Source organism: Dendrobates tinctorius, unplaced genomic scaffold (assembly GCF_039654945.1).
Source record: "Dendrobates tinctorius isolate UK_male_01 unplaced genomic scaffold, ASM3965494v1 ptg000084l, whole genome shotgun sequence".
Lineage (NCBI taxonomy): Eukaryota > Metazoa > Chordata > Amphibia > Anura > Dendrobatidae > Dendrobates > Dendrobates tinctorius.
This window is the reverse complement of record NW_027361752.1, coordinates 48,474,527-48,496,686: the sequence shown is the minus strand read 5'-3', so window position 1 is coordinate 48,496,686 and position 22,160 is coordinate 48,474,527. Positions and strand designations below refer to the sequence as shown.

General features: G+C 47.7%; 1 protein-coding gene across 3 annotated transcripts in view; it reads right to left on the bottom strand.

The window, feature by feature from the left end:
• Positions 1-10,010: 10,010 nt before the first annotated feature.
• The window catches only part of TTC3 (tetratricopeptide repeat domain 3), a 235,425-nt gene continuing 223,275 nt past the window's right edge, over positions 10,011-22,160 (bottom strand). For all 3 annotated transcript variants that reach the window (XM_073584665.1, XM_073584666.1, XM_073584667.1), the window contains 9 exons: positions 21,640-21,739; positions 15,323-15,426; positions 15,054-15,132; positions 14,749-14,850; positions 14,107-14,447; positions 13,076-13,220; positions 12,879-12,992; positions 12,589-12,681; positions 10,011-12,106 (listed from right to left, as the gene is read on the bottom strand). In XM_073584665.1, the coding sequence (XP_073440766.1) occupies positions 11,999-12,106; positions 12,589-12,681; positions 12,879-12,992; positions 13,076-13,220; positions 14,107-14,447; positions 14,749-14,850; positions 15,054-15,132; positions 15,323-15,426; positions 21,640-21,739 (1,186 nt within the window). In that variant the 3' untranslated portion in view covers positions 10,011-11,998. The remainder of the gene's footprint in view (positions 12,107-12,588; positions 12,682-12,878; positions 12,993-13,075; positions 13,221-14,106; positions 14,448-14,748; positions 14,851-15,053; positions 15,133-15,322; positions 15,427-21,639; positions 21,740-22,160) is intronic.

The following is a 22,160-nucleotide window of genomic DNA, read 5'->3' as shown; positions in this document are numbered from 1 at the left end:
GTGGCCATTACCTCCATCCGGCGCGTGTCGGAATTAGCGGTACTTTCTTGCCGCTCTCCTTTTTTGGTCCTTCATCAGGACAAGGTAGTTCTGCGGCCTCCACCCTCTTTTCTTCCGAAGGTGGTATCTTCGTTTCACCTCAATGAGGACATTGTTCTGCCATCCTTCTGCCCGAGCCCAGCTCACCCTCGGGAGCGGTCTTTGGACAAGCTGGACCTAGTCAGGGCATTGAGAGTCTATCTAGCCCGGACGACTTCCTTGCGGAAGTCAGACTCTCTGTTCACCACCCAGCCTCAAAGCCACTATTGCGCGCTGGATCAGATCGGCAATTTTGGAGGCATACCGGGTCAAGCATCGAGTGGCCCCTCCAGGGATCAGAGCGCACTCTACCCGGGCGGTGGGTGCCTCCTGGGCGGTGCGCCACAGAGCTTCCGCGCTGCAGCTTTGCAATGCTGCAACGTGGTCATCGGTTCACACCTTTGTGAAATTCTACAGGGTCCACACGTACGCTTCGGCGGACGCCAGCCTAGGTAGAAGGATTCTGCAGGCTGCGGTGGCGAGTCCACTGGCCTGATGGAAGTTTGTTTCCCACCCCAGGGACTGCTTTGGGACGTCCCATGGTCTCTGTGTCCCCCAATAAGGCGAACGAGAAAACAGGATTTTTTTGGTTGCTTACCGTAAAATCTGTTTCTCCGAGCCTTCATTGGGGGACACAGCACCCTCCCATGTTCTACAACTCCTGTTCTTATGTTTGTCGGTTTGTTACAGTTGAGTTGTTTGTTCTGCTTTCAATCTATTCTGTTACTTCTCCTACTGCTTTCTCACTAACTGAGGAACTTCCTGCCGGTCGGTGGGGTGTACACTGCGGAGGAGGAGCTAACCTTTTTTTGTGCATAGTGTCAGCCTCCTAGTGGCAGCAGCATACACCCATGGTCTCTGTGTCCCCCAATGAAGGCTCCGAGAAACAGATTTTACGGTAAGCAACCCAAAAAATCCTGTTTTTTTTACCGTAAATAAACGCAAGTCATATCAAAGAAATTTTACCACCATCATAAATTACAATATGTCACGAAATAAACACTCAGAATCAGTGGGATCTATGGAAGCGTTCCAGAGCTAGAACGTCATAAAGGGACAGTGGTCAGAACTGTAAAAATTGGCCTGGTGATGATGGTGAGAACAGGCTTCGGGGCGAAGGGGTTAATGACATCAATTCTCCCCATATTCCCGCAGGTATGACAAGGGAATATATTTAAAACACAAAAATTTCATAAAATGTCCAAGATTCATTACTCTCCCCCCTCTTGTATTCAGAGGTCTGTGATCTGAGAACCGCCGCTGTGCCCACAGTAGCGTCATCTCATCAGACACAAGTTGTGCCAAGAGCGTCAAGGTGCAGCCAAGCAACAAAGCTATGGGATGAGCTCCCCCTAGTGGTGGCTACAGATAACCAGAAATGGGATGAGGTGGAAGGGGGAGTGAGTCTCTGTAGCACAAAAACTGGGAGATCGGATCTCTATAGAAAAGGGTGCGTGCACAATGTATGTTTCAGGCAGAAAAACCCATCTGAGCAGCGCCACAAACCCACCAAGATGTTGTGAGTACATACAGATAGCGTTCCCCCCAACTCCAGTCATCCAGAGCCACCAACAAATCATTTCTTTCCTTAATATTGCACATGTAATGGAAATCCTGAAAGCATGATCTATTGGTGGACCTCGAGGACTGCAGTTGGGGAACATTGTGATTTTTCTTGTTTTTTTAAATCCATATGAAGCTCGTCATATACACTTAATGAGCTTACTATTGATTTCAATGAAAAAATAAAAAAACACCTGACTTTTTTTTAATTTATTTTTCTGTGTGGAGAGAGATGCAGCGATTCTTAGGGCGTTTGTCTGAAAATTGCTCCAAATTAGACAACTGAATAATAACGGGCAATCCTCCCCCTGCGTGCTCGGGTCTTCACACAGAACCAGGTAGAGGCTTGGTCCAGGCTGTCTGATATCTTCAGGCTCTGCTCCCCTCAGCAGTCATCATCCACCTTGCCAACCTATGCACCAGCACTACCCATGTCTAACCTCAGGGAGTCTCACTCCCTCCTCACCCCTATTATTCTCATTACATCTGTATGTCCTGCAATAAAAGACTGCCCTATGCTCCGACTGCAGCAACCCAAACATGCAAGCCTCACGGGAGCCCCCCCACTGGTGGAGATGAGAGCGCACCCCTTCTTCCTGTGTGGGCTGCTACTCTCTCATACAGCAGCTGACCTAACCAAGGGATCCCAGTTCTTGGCAAAGGTCCTGACACGACTGCATAATCAACCATCCACAATGGTTGCTCTGATCATTTCCCAGGACGAATCAGGATGCAAGCATCCATGGAAGATCACACAAAAGGTCCAGGAAGCAGGCACACTCCAGCTCCACATCTGGATCCCCTTCGCCATCTACATCATAATAATAATATTAATAAATTTAATTTCTATAGCGCTGACATATTCCGCAGCACTTTACATTTCAGAGGGGATTTGTACAGACAATAGACATTACAGCATAACAATAATCACATAGATCATAACAGATACCGAGAGGAGTGAGGGCCCTGCTCGCAAGCTTACAGTCTATGAGGAAAGAGGTAGACACGAAAGGTGAGTGGTAACAGTTGCCCTGATTGTTTGGACCAGCCATAATGTTAAGTGTGTAACAGTACAGACACAGAGGGCTAATGGATGCATAAAGCATGTGGGAACATGATGCGGGGAAACTGGTTATGGTAAAACTTTTGGCTGTGCCACCCAGGGATAGATTAGGTTAATGTGTTGAGGCAATAGACCAGTGTGAATAAATGCGTTTTCAGGGCACGCTTAAAATTGTGGGGATTGGGGACTAATCGTATTGACCTGGGAAGTGCATTCCAAAATATTGGCGCAGCACGTGTAGTCTTGGAGACGGGAGTACGAGGTTCTGATTATTGAGGATGCTAACCTCAGATCATCAGCAGAACGGAGGGCGCGGGTAGGGTGGTATACTGAAACAAGGGAGGAGATGTAGGGTGGTGCTGAGCCATGGAGGGCTTTGTGGGTGAGGGTAATAAGTTTATACTGGATTCTGGAGTGGATGGGTAGCCAGTGTAATGACTGGCACAAGGTAGAGGCATCGGTGTAACGATTGGTGCGGAATATGATCCTGGCAGCAGCATTCAAGACAGATTGGAGAGGGGAGAGTTTGGTAAGAGGGAGACCGATTAGAAGAGAGTTACAATAGTCTAGACGAGAATGAATAAGAGAAACAGTAAGAGTTTTTGCAGAGTCAAAAGTAAGAAAAGGTCGAATTCTAGAAATGTTTTTGAGGTGCAGATGACAAGAGCGAGCCAGTGATCAAATGTGGGGGGCAAAGGAAAGCTCGGAATCAAGTATGACCAGAAGACAGCGAGCCTGTTGCTGGGGAGTAATAATGGAGCCACACACAGAAATGGCAATGTCGGGTATAGATACATTAGTAGCGGGAGGAAACACAAGGAGTTCAGTCTTTGACAGGTTCAGTTTCAGATATAGTGAGGACATGATGTTAGACACAGCGTTTAGACAAATCGCCGGTGTTTTCTAGAAAGGCTGGCGTGATGTCAGGAGAAGAAGAGTATAATTGGGTGTCATCAGCATAGAGATGGTACTGGAAACCAAATCTACTGATTGTTTGACCAATAGGGGCAGTGTACAAGGAGAAGAGGAGGGGGCCTAGAACCGATCCTTGAGGAACCCCAACAGTAAGGGGAAGGTGAGAGGAGGAGGAACCGGCAAAAGATACAGTAAAGGAGCGGTCAGAGAGATAGGAGGAAAACCAGGAGAGAACGGTGTCCTTGAGGCCAATGGAGCGGAGCATAGTGAGGAGGAGCTGATGATCCACAGTGTCGAATGCTGCAGAGAGATCCAAGAAAATTAGCATGGAGTAATGACCATTAGATTTAGCTGTTAGTAGATCATTAGAGACTTTAGTGAGGGCAGTTTCAGTAGAGTGTAAAGAGCGGAAGCCGAATTGGAGAGGGTAGAGAAGAGAGTTATCAGAGAGATAGCGGATAAGACGGGAGTGGACCAGGCGTTCCAGGAGTTTAGAGATGAAGAGAAGATTAGAGACAGGTCTATAGTTAGCGGCACAGTTTTGGTCGAGGGATGGGTTTTTTCAGTAGTGGATGTATGATGGCATGCTTAAATGAGAAGGGAAAGATGCCAGAAGAGAGAGAGAGGTTAAATATTTTAGTTAGGTGACAGAAATGGGTCATTGGTGGTTGGGCGAGAAGATGGAAGGAGCCTGCTTACTTCTTCTGTGACTGGTTCAAAATCAGAGAGTGAGCTAGATGTAGTGGGGGAGGGAGGACAGTGCATGGTATGAGGTGATTGGAAGATAATTTCCTGTCGGATCTGGTCAATTTTTTCTTTGAAGTAATTGGCCAGATCATCAGCTCGAAGCTCCATGGTTGGGGCCTGTACTCTTGGGTTGAGTAGAGAATGAAAAGTGTCAAAGAGACGTTTCGGGTTATTGGACAGTGAGGTGATGAGGGTGTTGAAATAGGTTTGTTTGGAGAGGTGAAGGGCAGTGTTGTATGTTCGAAGCATAAACTTATAATGGATGAAATCTTTGTGTAGATTGGATTTTCTCCACAGACGTTCGGCGCACCTGGAGCACCGCTGCAGGAAACGTGTTTGCAGGGTGTGCCAGGGTTGTCACCATCTGTGTTGTGGTGTTCTATTTATAGCAGGTGCAAATTCATCCAGGGCACTTTGAAGTGTGTCATTGTAATGCTTCAGTGCAGAATCAGGACATGAGAGGGAGATAGGGGCCAATGAAGACTGCAAGTTCTTCGTAAGTTTCTGGGTCATCTAGTATTACTTCCATGTCTCGGTGCTCTTACCCCAGAGGCATCCACCCCCTGCACACTAGATTCGGACCAGACTACCAAGCTACAAGACCTGATGGACAGACTGATAGCACTTCACAGTGTTCAGGAAGACAAGCCTTCTTCCACAGAACCCTTAGTCTCCTTCAAGAAGACCAAACGCTACATGGTGTTATCCATCCACAAAGAATTTAATGGAATGTTTCCCGTAGAATGGGAACACCCAGAAAACAGTTTACAGGGCAGGAAATGCTTGGAAATCTTGTTTCCCATCGGGACTGATCTCTTTTAAAAGGATGGTTGTGGACCCCATCTCCCGGCCATCCACCAGCACCACCCTCTCGCTCCCTATATCTCTGAAGGATCCCAGAGGTGCTCTTACACCCTGTCCCTGGCAAGGCGTTTGTTTCTAGTATATACAGGAGGTGCTCACACTGTCCCTATGGAGAAAGCCACAGCTATACTAGAGATGTGCCTTAACCCGGCCTAAGCAGTACCGCCACCGCTGTCACATTCAGACAGCTCTTCTGGTGATAGTACGACAGAAGCGATGTGCCATTAGACATCTTCCGCAGTTATCCAGTGTTTACCCATGTCAACAACTGCCTGTTACTCTTCAGTGAGTCAGACCCACCAGCTTTCACGACCGCAGCCATGAAGAGGTTACCTATGACGACTAACGCCTGGTACTACGTCCACTATCCACAGTGAGTCAGACCTACCAGCATCCATATGCACAGCTATGAAGAAGTTGACTTATTCCAACAACTGCCTGGTACTCTGTCCACTATCCACAGTCTGTTTTTGTCAGCACTCACCTTTTCAACGTTTCCTACAGAAACGGATCACTTCGAGTCAACAAGCTACAGACGTGGTATTACAGACAAGGTTCGAGTCAGTGAACAGGTGTCACCTAATCAGTCCATGGCCAGTTTGTGGAATTGCCGGCTAACTCTGCACTTGCTTGTCAAAGGATCAGCCCTCATGCCTAGACTCACCGCTACTGGAGTGGCAGGACCGTGTCTTCCCAGGTTCCTGTGCCAGATTTTTTTCTCTGGGGCTCCTACAATGACGTTGTCGGACGTAGCAGAGCAAAGTGCTTATATGAGTCATTAACTCTGTTTTTCTCTCCTTACAGCTGCTGGCAGCTCCCAATAACAGCGGGATAATCAGTTGTAGGGAGGCCTCAGGTGTGATTACCCAGTGCTGCATACAGATTATTTACATTTTTCCTTCCCTTTCAGAGCCATTGCCTGCCTGGCACCAAGGCGTCTCCAGACGCGTGAAGATGAGAGCACCCAATCCCACAGGCTGGGACAGTCAACCTTCTATCAGACAGAGACCTCAGCAATGTCGTCTCTTTTGCCGATTCTATCCCATTCACCAAGGGAACCTGATTTTCATGACATGACAGCCCTTTCTCAAGCTGGCTCTATCATGCTTACTACACTGCCGGTCTGTCATTTGCATTTCCAGAGACAGGAAAGAGATTTTTTCATCCGAGCCTCCCTTCAGACGGGCGGTGGTTTTCTCGCTTTCGGGTCAAGATATCACTTCCTGCCGCCTTGCAGGCCACTACTCCTGTGTAGAATCTTCACAGTTTGCATCAAGGTCTTTTCTCTCAAGGAAAGAATATTGGCCTTTCTCCTCGAGATACAATCTCTAAGGTGACCATCTCCCTGCATCTCTACATGAGCATGTTAGGGAATTTGTGGCGACATTGGAATCAGCTCCATTCACGCTGTTCCACACTCGTTCCCTTCAACGGACCCTTCCTTCACAATTGGACAGGAGTCACGTCTCTGGATCGGCCATAGACATCCTCTGTCGGGTAAGCATCTCATGACAGAATGGAATTCCCCACTACCCCTTAACTTGACATGCAGTGTCCATAGATACTAGCCTCCTGGGTTGGGGAGCGGTCTTCAGGAGTTTACGGTCCAGAGCTGCTGGAAAGACCAGGAATTCTTGCAACATTGTGAAGATCAGTGTCATCTCCTGATGGCCCACTCCATCTGCATCCAATGCAACTATGCCATAGCCGTGGCTTATGGCAATCACCAGCGCAGAACACTGAATAGGGCAACCTTGACAGTTATGGGCCGAACACAACGTCCCGTCTCTCTCCGCAGTATACATTCCTGGAGTCATTCTTACAGACTGGCCCAGAAGAGCCTGTTAACTCCCAGATTGTCCAGACCTTCCTTCCCAGGGTTCCTCCGTCTACCATAATTCCCAGTCTCTTAGATTATGTCATGACTGCAGAAGCCGCAGCCGTGAAAGTGATGATTTCCTTAACCAGATTATTCAAACCCTCATTAAAGCGAGGTAACAATCTTCCTCCTGCATAAACCATCCCAATTGGAAGGCCCCTTTTGTCACCCCACTGACTTTCTCTTTTCTGGCCTTCCTACAGTCGTACCTAGACTCTTGTCTATGTCTCAGCTTCTTAAGGGGTTAGGTCTGCCCTTTATATGCTTTTCCAGAATAACTTGACCCATGTGCCACGAGGATAAGGGGGTCCTACATTCGATTCTATCCTTCCTTCCGTGGTTACTTCCTTTCCTTCAATACGTACTTCTTTCCTCCCATCCTCTGGAGAGGTCTCGTCTCAACCTGGATTTTGTTAGAGCTGTGTCTCTACATATACAGGACCACTCAGATTCTTTTTGTAATTCCTGAAGGAGGTCTTCCTGCTTCCTTGGTTCCATTGTGTGGTGCATCTGTTCTCCCATCATGGACGCATAGAGAGTGAAGAAAAGACAGATCCCGCTCAGGATCATTGCTCTCCCCACTTGACAGTGGGAGCTTCATGGGCTGTTTGTCCTCTGCCTTCTAAGCTGCTTCCTGGTCTTCGATCAATTCCTTCTCCCAAGTTCAAGACTGTTCTCAACTATGCATCTGCAAGGAGTTTGCTTTTTTTCTGCCTAGTGGCAGCAGCATACACCCATGGTTTCCTGTGTCCCCCAGTGGTTGGTGGTTCCGAGAAAGATTTTACGGTGAGTACACAAAATCTTTTTAGACCATAGAGGTAGTCCAAGCATGCCACTTGGTTAAGCCACTCTGTAGGTCACATCAATCTTGCTAAGCTCTGTCCACTAATTTTGGGACGTGGTAGAACTTGCAGAAATTCAAGAACTTGCACAATCTTTGACTTGCAATATATGCTAATATTCTGGCTTAAACCTACCCCGTCTCCCTTCCCTTGATGCACCCCATTGAAAATAGTGCTGGTGCATACAGGCCCTTACCCCCCTCAGGCCCTGTCGAACCCTCTATACTATGGCCACAATTGTTGGACCCCTGGTGGCTTTGGTGCTTATAACCTGTCATCCATATACTGTAGCTTGTCCCATTTATTATTTCTCGCTCATTGGGTGATACAGGCCATACTAGACAGTCATCAGTTGGAATCAGATACAAAGCTCCTAACTAGATGTTACATACGTCCACCAGGTGCAGAGACAAGCCACTTTGTTTGAAGTCTTCTACTGAAGGAGAACTCACCACCTCTCGTGGCAGCCTGTTCCACTCATTGATCACCCTGTCAAAAAGTTTTCTAATATCCAACGTCGCCTCCCATTCAGTTTCATCCCATTGCTTCTAGTCTTTCCTTGTGCAAATGAGAATAAAGATGATCCTTCTACAATGTGACAGCCCTTAAGATATTTGTAGACAGCTATTAAGTCCCCTCTCAGTCTTTTTTGCACGCTAAATATTCCCAAATTCTGTAACCGTTCTTCATAGGACATGGTTTGCAGACCAGTCACCATTCTGAAAGCTCTTCTCTGAACTTGCTCCAATTTGTTGATGTTCTTTTTTAAAATGTGGTGCCCAAAACTGGACACAGTATTCCAGATGAGGTCTGACCAAAGAGGAGTTGAGGGCAATAATGACTTCACGTGATCTAGACTGTATGCTTCTGTTAATACATCCTAGAATTGCATTTCCCTTTTTTGCTGCTGCATCACACTGTTGACTCATTCAGTCTGTGATCTATTAGTATACCCAAGTCTTTTTCACATGTGCTGTTGCTTAGCCCTATTCCTCCCATTCTGTATATGCTTTTTTTCATTTTTATTGCCCAGATGTAGTATGTTGCATTTTTCCCTGTTAAAAACCATTCTATTAGTTGCTGCCCACTGCTCCAGTTTATTTATATCTTTTTGTATCATCAGCAAATGTAATCAGTTTACCCTCAATTACTTCATATAAATCACTGATAAAGATGTTGAACAATACAAGGCCCAGGACAGAGCTCTGTGGTACTCCACTTGAGACATTCTTCCAACTGGATGTGCAGCCATTTACGACCACTCTTTGGGTCCGATCTCTAAGCCAGTTATGAATCCACCTAACAGTTGCCTTGTCCATTCCATACTTAAGTGATTTTTTCAATAAGGATTGTGTGAGATACTTTGTCAAATGCTTTGCTGAAGTCAAGATATATTATATCTACAGCATTTCCCTGATCCACCCAGTCAGTGATTCTGTCATCACTGTTTCTTCCCCATTATTTCTTTGATGGTTACTTTGTTTTTGGACCCAGACTAGAGTTTCTTTTTTTCCAGAATGCAGCTATTTTTGTCTCTTCTTCTCCTTGTAGGAGGTGTATAGCTTGGTAGGAAGAGAACACTTCCTGTACCCCATGAACTCTTCCAACACATGCATTTTATAAGTAGAACTAAAAGTACCAAGTAAAGGATATAATTTATTAAAGAGGTTGTTTTAAACTTGTTAAATGGGTAACAATGCAAAAGTGCTTGTAAAAACAAACACCTTTGCAATTTATCTATTAAATTGGATTTTTAAATTCTATTGTTTACTGCTGGCTGCCTAGGTTACCAAACATCTCTGCAGGGGCGGTCAGTCTCGTAGGCAAGGAGCAAAGCACTCACGAGCTGTTTCCAATTTGCTCAGTTTGGGCTAATAGTGTAGCCATGCCGCTGGTCTGCCCTGTCAGTCATTAAGAACATTCTGCCTCTTGAGAAGTCAGAACACGGGGGAGCGGGTGCTCCTGAAGATACAAGTGCTTAAAGAGTTATTCTCTTGTAAGACAAATGTTTATGGTGATAAAATGTATCTATAGAGAAAAAATTACAATAACCATAAAATTAAGGGAAAAGAACTTTATTTTAAAGCCAAACAAAAGTTTTTTTTCGAATATAAAGCAAAACAAGTGAATATAGAGAAAGCCACATAGTGTGTAGACGTCATATAACACATCCTTATCTATGTAATGTGGCCTCGTTATTAATCTGGACCCGGACGCCTTTCTGAAAAAAGGACAAAATCCATGGACATATTCTGAAGGCCATATCTGGAGCTGGGAAGGATTCCCTCCCCCCATAGGGGGCAGTCCATGGGGTTTTTGCCTTCCTCTGAATCAACACTTTGGGATTATATGTTGCACTAGAACTTGCAATGTTTTTATTGAGGTTACTGTATACACCGTATACCTTGTGTTGGCTGCTGGATGGCCAAATGTTTATTTCCCACTCATTCTGGCACTCACGACCAGGGGGAAGGTCACCCCTAGGTGTCTTGGGGGGGGGGGGGGGGGGCAGTTATGGAGGAAGCTTTACAAGTGAATATATAGTGCGGGAAAACTTCAGTAATTTTTAAAAAAGTAAAATATATATGTGTAACTAACTGAAGTCATTTCTGAATATATAAACTGAATAATTTGGGGAGGGGTAATGTTTTTTGTTAGAATATTTTATAAAATACTAAGACTAGGATTTATAAAAAAATAATGATATATATGGGTGCAGTCTCATGCTCTACAAAGGTTTTACCATGTATCCTCCCTATAACAAGAGTAAATGAAACAAAGGGCACCACCATAAGTAACCTGGGAGCTACCCGTCCCTTTAACAAGGAAGAAAAACCCAAAACTGAGCTTAGAGAAAAAACATACAGGGGGTACAATAAAGGAAACTTTTTTTTTTGCAAAATGCTCAGTGTGTCACCTGCCTCTACAGGTTGACTAATAAAACAATAGTGTAAGCCACCGCTTCTAATAAAATCAATATATGGCCAAGATTAGAGGATAAGAGACAACCACATAATTGATGTGGACACCTTCGTGCTTCGTTTTTGTAAATGGATTTAAAAAAAATGGAACGGTTTCTACAGCCTTTATGTATTAGAGTACATAGCACGCTGCAGAATGAGTTACCAGTGAATATATCATTGAGTGCATCTGAAAGCAGGATCGGTACACCATCTTTCCTCCTTCTGAAAGTCAGCGGCTCCAGGGAGGAAATAAGTTAATTCTGTTATGGAAGCTGCACTCCGGGCGACCTCATAATGCTATTTACTGCACAGATGAACCCTACATCTGCAGGTAAATAGCATTTTCTGAGGTGACCGGTTCAGGGGCGCTTTTTTTTTTCCTATTGGGAGGATTAAAATCATTTTTGTAATACGGTTTCAGAAAAAAAAAAAAAGTTTTCTACAGCCTCCATGTATCACTGTACTTAGACTAAAGAACAAGTTACTAGTGAATTAATCAGTGAGATTTTCTTATGGCAGGTTCTGTAATGTTTAGCTGATTTATGTAGAAGGGAGAGCGAAAGAGAGAACTCTCCGGCCAGTGTTGGTAGTCGCAGATCAGTGAGTCCCACGGTCCGGAGCCTCTATAATCCCTACTAGTCGCCAATAAGAGCCCATGCACCACCCCTTGCAAATTTCTGCCCACTTTAGGAGAAAAGCAACATTGCATCAGTGATAATTTATGGTGATACAGGAGTCCAAATGGGACAAAAACAACAAAGTCGACAGGAAGGCAAAGGACAAGTAAGTAGATGCAAGAAGCAAAAAGAGCATCTCAGCTGCAATTACAGATTTTTTTTTTTTTTTTTACGCAAAGTCAGAGGAAGATTAGAAAATAAAATATAATGCTCATCTGACACTAAACTAGAAAGGGCCCATAAATTGCCTGTGTGTTTCCATCCCTACAGGTACGACTCTCCTGAGACCCTGCACACGGATCCAATGTGTCACATTGCAAATATGTAATTACGGCGCATTTGTGGATGTCGTCCTTCGTTTCTGCTGCTTCAATCGTTGTACACTTGGGCTGGACGGGATGGCGGGGCTACGCGGTTCTCATCCTTCCTGCGAGGACCGGGAAGTCTTCTGGTAGGAGAGCGTGTTCACGGCAGGTGGGACAAGTGCTCTGAGTGTGGAGCCAGGTCTTGATACACTGCAGAAACACGACCATGACGCAATGAGACGCCGGATAAGCACGAGGCAACAATGGCCGCAACACAAGAACAACAGCAGAGGGAAAGGAGGACGTGCACCAACTACAGGAGGAATCGCAAAGTGATGCCATGTAGCAACATCCGATCGTGCCCTATACCCTTACATGAGCACTTATTACACATTTCTGACTAATGGCACATCACTTTGAAGGGCAATTATCACTAGGGGTACACTGCGGTGCACCGTCGGATATCGTTCGTACATTTGCAGTGATATGTAACATCAGCGCACAGTTTTTTTATTTCCGGAGTCGGCGACATCCTTATCCACAGGTCGTTCCTACAGCTCAGGGTTAATCAGAAGAATGGGGCAGAGCTGCCGTGACAAACACACCCCATGGATAAGAGTGGCGGCATAATAGAAGTTATTTTTTTTTCTCCTTGCAATATATCCTGGAGATTCGTCTCATCCCATACTCACGTGTTTGTGGAAGTAGTGACCGCAGTCCAGCTTGTGCACCGGGAACTGTTTTAACTCATCATGGCAGATTATACAGGGGTCTTCACCAAAAGACTGTAAGAGATAAACCGTATGCATTAGATCCATCCGCATTCAGGGGGGCTCCGGTGTGATTGGGTCAGTAGTGTATGATTGGGAGAGAAGCGATCCACTCTCCACGCACTTCTCGCCTCCTCGTGCCGGTATCTGCATACACCACACACAGTCCCCGGTTAGAGACCCCATATTGTATCAGTCTGATAATAACCCACCTCTAAATCAGAGTTCTGCCATTTGTTTCTGGCTCCTGCGGTGACTACCCTCCACGGCTGCTTTGGCTGGGCGATGCTGGATGAAGAATTAGACATGCTCGGTCCTGGCGTCATCTGTAATAAAATAAATTATAGATCTGTCACCATAAAACGGAAAAAGTGATATAAAAACTCTTGACTTATGAATGCCTCCTTACCTGTGCGGCTGGAGGCGGCGGGTTCTTGGTCTGGAAGTCCAGTATGTGCTCCGTCACTCTAGAAATAATTTCCTCATGTGACAAGCCGGAGAGAGACCCGTTATTTCTAACGCGGAAATTCTTGATGAAGTTGGTGAGTTCGGCGCTGCACAAAGACAAGACTCATGATTAGTTTTACCTAAGATGACGACGAGGGAAACAGAAGTAAAGCTCGGTACGGTAAGGGTAGGAAAGCGCAATCAATCCCAGGAACATGTCATGACTCAAGTTTTGTACAATGCTCCTGTATCTGTATGCCCTCCAACCAGCTGAATCACAGGGACTCGAAAGGAATCGCAGGGACATAACTCCACTATAATGGTGGAATCAAATACTGCTCTCAACCATGGACAGCAACAAATAAGTGGTTAAACAGCAATGACTGGAGCTTGCTCCGATCGCTGCAGTCAAAGCCAGGGGCCGGCTGTAGAAGACATCCACCTCCCAGCTCTTTTCAGAACGGGCTCAGTCCGGCAAAAGTCAAAAAGTTAGCAAACGCTTCCCAGGTCCCCATTCACAAGGTTACAGTAATGCCATGGGTTGCCAATACGTGACCGCTGTAGCCAATCACTCTTTGTAATGATGATGGAGGTTGTGTTCGCTTCAGAGGAGAGGCCATGAGATTTGCTGGACAGGGGTGAATAGACAATGGCTGGCAACAAGGGTAGTGTTGGCATATGAGCAGAGGGCGCAGACATCACTTCTTTTGTTATTATGCACAATTGTAAATAGATTCATAAGATTTAGAAAATCCCTTTTCGAGGATTGCACTGACGTTATGACAGATAAGTTAGGAGCTCTACGTCTACCACAATGCGCCATCTGCACTCAGCCAAGTAGAAGCTGTAAGGCGATGTCATGGCGCGAAGCCTGAGAGTCAACAGGAAAGCAGCGAAAGAATACAATTCTAAATGAGAAAAGGACGGTAAAAGTACAAGAAAAAAGCCTCAGCAGAAGCAGCGTTGCGGAAAACATTGGCACGGACACATTACCTTTTATAATGTGGAAATATGTCATGGAGATCCTTAATGATCCTATCAAACACTGTGGGTTTTGCAGATGGAGACTGTTTGGTTTCCGGTTGCCCATTCCCCCTTCTGTCAGGAACAGTCGCCCAAGGAACCTTTGCTGAAGGAGGAGTTGGGATCTTGGGTTTCTGGCTATAAGATGTAGGATGCATTTGAGGCTTATTGGTGACTTTCTGTTGGGCTTTTTTATTGGGAGCGGTTTTCTTTACGGAGGATTTGACAGGAACTGGATTTTTTGGTTTGATGGGTGATGGACTGGGGTGGCTGGACACAGGACGGGAAGTAATGGAAGACTCTGCCAACACCTAAAATAAGAAAACCATAAAAGTGAAATGAATGGAAAAGGCCAATTTCATACATCCGATATTTCCAGTAGGACTGCGGCCACTAGCCTCCTAACCTGACCCGATAGGCATATATCAGGCTATTGCGCTCGGTCAGGAGAGCCGCGACCGTGAAATATCAGAAGTGTGAAAACGCATCTCTACAAAATATCTGTCAAATACCATCGGCAGGGTCTACAAATCTTCCGCACACGCCACGTTCTCGGCAAATCACAGATATCATCATAGGTTATAGATCAACACTATGTGTACGTATACTTACAGCGCTCGCCGGCAGGTTTACGGTACTAGACGCACTGGCTGCTGCAGCAGCGCTCAAATTTACACTTTTTTTCAGAGGCGCAATTTTTTCATCAAATTCAGACTAAAATAGAAATTAATACAAATGATAAAGTCACTTTGTACCACAGTCCCCATCCCAGAATGTGAAAAGTAGAGATGGAAGATATTCAAGGGGCGTAACGGGGATCTGTATCTGGACAAAAGCGTCCGTCTCTACAATAAAGAGGTGTTTTTTTTTTTTTCCCTGAGTCCTGCACAATCCCATTATAATAATAAATAACTAACCTGCAATGTGTCCATTTTTTTTTTCAGTTTTACCAGCAACGACTCCATCGTATTAATCTGTTCTAAAATTCCAGGATTACTGTGAAGAGGAAAAGTGCAGAAATATTACTTCATAATAATAGCAGCAGCAAAGTCAACGAGCGTCTACTGCAACTAATACAAAGGAGACTCTTTAGGGTGTGTTCACATGTCACCATCATTTTCTTGTAGCAGAAAAAACTCAATTTTTTTTTGCAAAAAAAAAAAAAAAAAGTGTAAATATTTTGTACCTTTTGGCCAATGGTTTTAGCATTTTGATGCTCTGTTCTGTAGTAGAGGCATTCATTTGGAGTTTTAATAACATGGCTTGATTTTGGTTTTCCAAGACAATAACCTACAAAGGAAAGAATAAATTCGTGTACATTATTCCCAGGACTAAGAAAAGGCTTGTGCAGAATAATTTTTTTTTTTTTTTTTAATGTGAATCCTGCAATACTGAAGGAGTCCGATGATATTCATGCTCTTCCCAACACTGATCAACCATAAAAAAGGCGCGCGGAGGCGCAGCATAAAACATGGATTTTTGTGATAACTCACCGTAAAATCCTTTTCTCCGAGCCGCTCATTGGGGGACACAGATACTGTGGGTGTATGCTTCTGCCGCTAGGAGGCTGACACTACGTGAAAAAAAGAGGTAAGCTCCTCCTCCGCCGTATACACCCTCGCCCCTATTGCGGGCGGAACTCAGTTTGGTGCCAAAGCAGTAGGAGGACAACAAAATCAGCCTTAATACAGGTACAACATGTCCAGAAAAGGACCACCCTTATATCACATAAATAAATGCGTATTAACTAAACAAAAACAGAGCCCACTGGCTAATAGGGTGGGTGCTGTGTCCCCCAATAAGCGCCTTGGAGAAAAGGATTTTACGGTGAGTTATCACAAAAATCCATGTTTCTCCTTCAACTCATTGGAGGACACAAATACTGTGGGACGTCCTAAAGCAGTCCCTGGGTGGGAGATTGACTCACCGATCCAAGCTACATGCACCTCTTGTTTAAAAGGTGCGCCACCGCTGCTTGGAAAATCCTTCTACCCAGGCTTGCATCCGCCGAGGCCTGAGCATGGATATTATAATGTTTGGCAAATGTGTGCAGGCTGGACCACGTGGCTGCCTTGCAAACCTGTTCCGTCAAAGCCTGGTGCCGAAGCGCCCAAGAGGCGCCCACTGCCCGGGTAGAGTGCGCCCTGATCCCTGCTGGAATCGGCGTGCCTCTAATGCGGTAAGACTCCTGAATAGTCAAACGAATCCATCTGGCTATGGTCGATTTTGAGGCAGCGAGTCCCTTCCTGCGCCCTTCGGGGAGCACAAACAGCGTGTCCGTCTGGTGAAAGGGTGCCGTCCGCGACACGTACCTCCGGAGGGCTCTTACCAGGTTTAACGTGTGAAGAGCCTTTTCCACACGGTGCACCGGTGCTGAAAAAATGAAGGCAAAATAACATCATCATTAATATAATAAGAGGACACGACTTCCGGCAGAAAAGGAGGGGCTGGTCTGAGCACCACCTTATCCTTATGGAAAGTGAGTAACGGAGCTCGACAGGATAGGGCCGCCAGCTCTGAAGCCCGCCTGATGGAAGTGATGGCCACTAGGAACACCACTTTCCAGGAAAGGTACCTCAAAGAGATATCCTGAAGCGGTTCAAATGGAGCTTCTTGCAGAACACTTAGGACCATGTTAAGGTCCCAGGCGTCAATAGGCGCCTTATAGGGGCGTACCAAGTGGGAGACTACCTGAATGAAAAAGTCTTCACCTGCAAATTGGTAGCAATTCTGCGCTGGAACAGGACGGATAAGGCCGATATCTGTCTCCTGAGGGAACTTGGAGCAAAGCCCGAGTCTAATGCTCTATTGACTGAGCTATCCCGGCTCTCTAAGCCCGACTGGAGAAAAGCCAAGATGTTGGGGATCGAGAATCTCAGCGGAGGAACACCGCGGCCTCGATACCAAGCAAAGAACACCTTCCAGGTGTGGTGGTAAATTCGCGCTGAAGCAGGCTTCCAGGCGCTAATCATTGTAGCAACCACCTCGCTCCCGAACCCTGCCTGGGTTAAAATCCAAGATTCAACGGCCATGCCGTCAAACACAGGGTCCCTGAGTTCGGGTGCCAAATCGGCCCTTGAGGCAGTAGATCTGGGCGCTCTGGCAGGCCAAGGAACGTCGGCGAGCAGCTGCATTAGATCTGCGTCCCACGCTCGACGGGCCCAGTCTGGGGCCAGCAGAATCGCCGGAACCCCTTCGGTCTTGATCTTTTTGATGACTCTCGGAAGTAGAGGCAGTGGGGGAAATAGATATGGGAGGGAAACTGGTTCCATGGCAGAACCAACGCGTCCACCGCGAATGCCTGCGGGTCCCTGGCCTGAGCGACATGTGGGCACCTTGGCATTCACTCTGGAAGCCATCAGGTCCACATCCAGAGCTCCCCACAGTTGACATATCTGCTGAAAAACTTCGGGATGTAGAGACCACTCTCCGGAAGCAAGACCCTGCCGGCTGAGAAAGTCTGCCGCCCAATTTTCCATGCCCCGGAATGTGGACAGCCGAAATCACCGAGTGGTTTGCTTCGGCCCACTGAAGAACGAACCCCACCTCGCGCATGGTTGCTCTGCTGCGGGTGCCCCCTTGATAATTTATGTAAGCCACCGCCGTGGAGTTGTCCGATTGAATCCAGACGGGGCGGCCTGGTAGAAAGTGATGAGACTTCCGCAGAGCCAGCCGAGTAGCTCGTATCTCACCGCTCCCCCATCAAGGAGACTGGCGTTAGTTGTCATTACCAGCCAATGATCTGGGGGGGAAAGGTTTCCCCTGGGCCAGAGAGGAACTTGCTATCCACCATCCGAGCGATTGCCTGACTTGAGAAGACAGTCAGCACCGCCGATCGAGCATGAAAGGATTCTTGTCCCAGGCTGACAAGAGGGCGTGCTGCAGGGGGCGAAGGTGGAACTGGGCGACAGGTATCGCTTCCATTGCTGCCACCATTTTCCCTAGAATCCTCATCCCGGATCGGATGGTATGAGGGACTGGTTGGCGAAGTGTCCGGACTCCCTGCAGGAGAGCTAGCGTCTTTTCCTGAGGGAGAATTACCAACCCTCGGCAAGTGTCGAAGATCATTCCTAGGAAGGAGATCCTCTGAGCTGGCACAAGGGATGACTTCTTTGCATTGCCAACCATCCTAAGCGGGCAAGAGAATCTAGTGTGATGTTGAGCTTTTCCTCGCATGCCCGTATTGACGGGCCCTTGACCAAGAGGTCGTCCAGATAAAGCAAGACGACTATGCCTCAAGGATGCAGCGTGGCCATAACAACTGCCATAACCTTTGTGAACACTCTGGGAACCGTGGCTAGCCCGAAGGGTAGCGCTACGAAATGTTGATCGCCCATGGTGAAGTGTAGAAACCTCTGATGAGGAGGAAAAATGGGAATATGCAGATAAACGTCCTGGTTGCCAATTGAGGCCAAGTATTCTCACTGCTCCATGGCCGATATGCTGGGTATCCCTGGGAAGCCGGGAAAGAAAAAACAGTCTTGGAGGATATCTGACAAATCCTATCTTGTAACCTGAGGCCACCAATTCCTTTCCCCATGCGTCGTGAGCGACATTGACCAAGACGTGGTGAAACCAGAGGAGGCGGCCGCTCACCTTGCCGGTGTCATCTGGTAAAGGCCTCGAGTCATTTGGCTGACGATCTTTGGGATCTGGATCCCCTCGATCTGGGCTGCTGAGTATACATTCTCCCCCAATGGGTTGGCTCTATATGAGACCTGCCGCTCCCTATCGTGGTTGAGGCGGCCTGAGACGGCGGAATTGGCCGCTGTAGTCCACCCGGGCTTGCGAAAGGCCCGAAACGTGCCTGAAAACGGGTGACGAAAAAGCGTTGTGACCTTTTGTTGAGGGAGAAACCCGCTCTTTCCTCCTGTGGAGTCGGAGATAAGTTGATCCAACTTCTCCCCAAATAGGTGGCCGCACAGATAAGGCAGGGAAGCTAAGGACTTCTTAGAAGTAAAATCGGCTCGCCATGTCCTTCACCATAGGGCTCTTCGGATAGAAATTGCATTAGGGGCAGCAAGTGCCGAGCAATTGTCCGCATCCAAAGACGCATTGATTACACAGTCTCCGGCCATCGCCATCTGACCTGCGACCTCTGAAATCTCTGCAGGTAGATCCTGCTCCTGCGCGACCTTGTTTAATGTTTCTGACCATGATATCATAGCCTTGGCTACCCAAGTTGCTGTGAATGAGGGAGCGAGCGCTGACCCGGACGCCTCATATACTGAGCGAGCTAAGCTCTCTATAAGGCGATCCGTGGGATCCTTAATTAAGGAAACACTAGGGGCGGATAGTAGGGTCTTAGTGGCTGGGCGCGAAACCGGAGGATCCACCATCGGGGATTCCATCCAATTTTTTACGGAGGTTCGAAGCAAACGGATACCTTGTTTCGAGTGACGCTGAAGTATCCAGGTCAAGGGGCTCGTCTGAGTTGCAATCTGAGGTCTGCTCGCTATCAATCACCGGTGACGGGGAGCGAGAAGCCGAACTTATGGATGCCAAGGCACCGGATGGACTGGGCGACACCGTGTGGATTCGTTTCCCTCGGGTCTGCCTGGAGTGAGAGCAGCCCCAGCAGGCCGGAGGCTCTTGTGAGGTCCCCTATAAGGCCGGCGAGCCACTGTCCCTGCCCCCACCTGAGGCCTGAAGGGACTCAATTGCATGAACTGAGTCAGTGATAGGCCACTCTGGGGGGTTTGGCACATTGGCCGCGGTCGCAGTGGAGGACGGACACTGAGGTTCTGTTAGGCGTTGGGTTCCGGGCGCTGCACAGCGGGAATCCCGAGCCTTGTCCTCTGCGGTCTGCCCACACCAGCATTGTGGGTTCGGTCACAGGGGAGGGCTCCTGGGCACGTTCGGAGTCACAGGTTTCACATAATTTTTTACTCTGCGCTCGTGGAAAACTGGCCCCACAGGAAATGCATGCGGCATAAAGGAACGTGTGCGATTTCTCTTTTCCGGTAATATTGCCAGGCTCAATAAACCCCTCTGTTTTCTATAAGAGGGTTGAGGGAAGGGAGGAGGAGGAAACCAACCCCCTTTTATCGCACGTAGCGCGGCTCCAGGGTCGGGGGGGGTCACACTTACCCTGATCCTGTGCCCCACGTGCTCCTGCCGCTGCCTCCGCGCTCCTTTCTCCCCTGAGTAGACCGAGACGTCCTCTCCCGGTCGCGGCCTACCCTGCAATGAGACCGGGGGCTCAATTTGTTCGCGTCCGCCCTAGCCACGGGGGGCAGCGCCGGAAATGACATCACGCCGGGGGCGGGACTTCCACCCGCAACCTAGTCACGGCTGAAGCCACAGGCTAAATTTCTACCCCTGCCCGCTGGCGGCCCCGCAATCATGGTGATCCCACCGGCCCTTCTGAGCCGCTCCATGGACCGACATCCACACTGGTGGCCCCAGCCTGGGGGGGGGGGTAGGAGGGAGGAAAGGAAATGCTGGACCAGGTGAGCACCACCTTCCACCTGGAGCCTTCTTAATGGAGCTCCTGGAACGCTGCCGCAGGGCCCTCCCCAGTCCTCCATACCTGCGATAACCTCCGCTACAGATCCAGCGCACCAGGTAGAGGGGATGGGGTAATTTTCTGGACGGTGCAGGCACCCTAGCTCCGTCCCCCCTGCAGGGGCGAGGAGAGGGACCCGCCATGCAGCACCGCCATCTAGCGTTGGTGGAGCAGTGGGGGCCGCACAGACTAGTCTTGTGCCTCTGTGCAAGCCCATGGTTTCAATACCTAGGGGTGGACAGGGCTAAGTCCGGCATTATGTCCCACGTCGCGGGAGAGGATACGTGGAGGGACACTCGGACGTGCTCGCCCGTTGATGGTTTGGGGAAATTGGATCCTTTCAACAGGATGCGTTGCCCCTGTCTTATCTTCATAAAATAAAAAAGAAAAAATAGAAGTCTGGGGAAAAAGACACAGATATGTCCCACGGTGCGGGAAAGGATACGCGGAGACCATACTCAACGCGTGCTCGCCCGTTGATGGTGTGGTGAGATCGGACCCTTTCAATAGGGTCCGTCTCCCCTGTCTCATCTTCATGGGAGAAAAAAAGAAAGTCTGGAGCAAAACCAGACGTGTGTGCCTCCATGGACACTAAGCAAAAAACTGAGTTCCGCCCGCAATAGGGGCGAGGGTGTATACGACAGAGGAGCTAACCTCTTTTTTTCACTTCGTGTCAGCCTCCTAGCGGCAGAAGCATACACCCACAGTATCTGTGTCCCCCCAATGAGGCTAAGGAGAAAAATGACAAGTCATGCAGCGCAACCTTAAATCAGAGTCTCTATCACTACCTTAGGGCGCCATAATGGACCAAACCGGTTCCCTTTCATATACTTTTTGACTTATATGTGATACATAGAAACTGTGGATAAAATTGGTACTCCCATTACAAAGTGGCTAGGACGTTTCCTCATGTCATAGTGACTAGGGGTCCGACCTCTGGGACATCCCCTGGTCCGGAGAATAACGGCGTGGGCTCTGTACACAATCACCCTTACCTCGGCCACCGCAGCTCTCTGCGCAGTGTCCACTTTGTCCAGCTCTCGCTTAGCAATATGTTTCTCCAGCCTTGCCTTTTCATTTTCAAATTTAGTGCAACTGTAAAAAGACGAAAAAGAAAATACAAAATTGGATTAATCACGGCCGTTGCCATCTTTTTTGTGTGTAGAGCGTTCCAATGAGGTAATATAAAAAAACAAACAATCACCATAATGGTCCATACGGAAAACCACCTCGTGCTCCCCAACATCACTGCTTTTATTATACAGTAACTAAACCTCGAACTTCATAGGAGATCATGGCATCTGGTGTGGATACACCTTGGCTGACCACTCTCTCCTAACTCCCCCTTAGTGTAGAGGGATAACTCACCGATGTAAGAGGCCAGACCCCCCTGGGATCCCAAAAACAGGGTATTGTTTGGAATATGCAAGCTCAATCTCCGCTCCATTCATTGTCTATAAGACTGACGGGAAAAGCCAGAGTACAGCGCTCGGCTGTTTCCGCCAACCCCATAGAC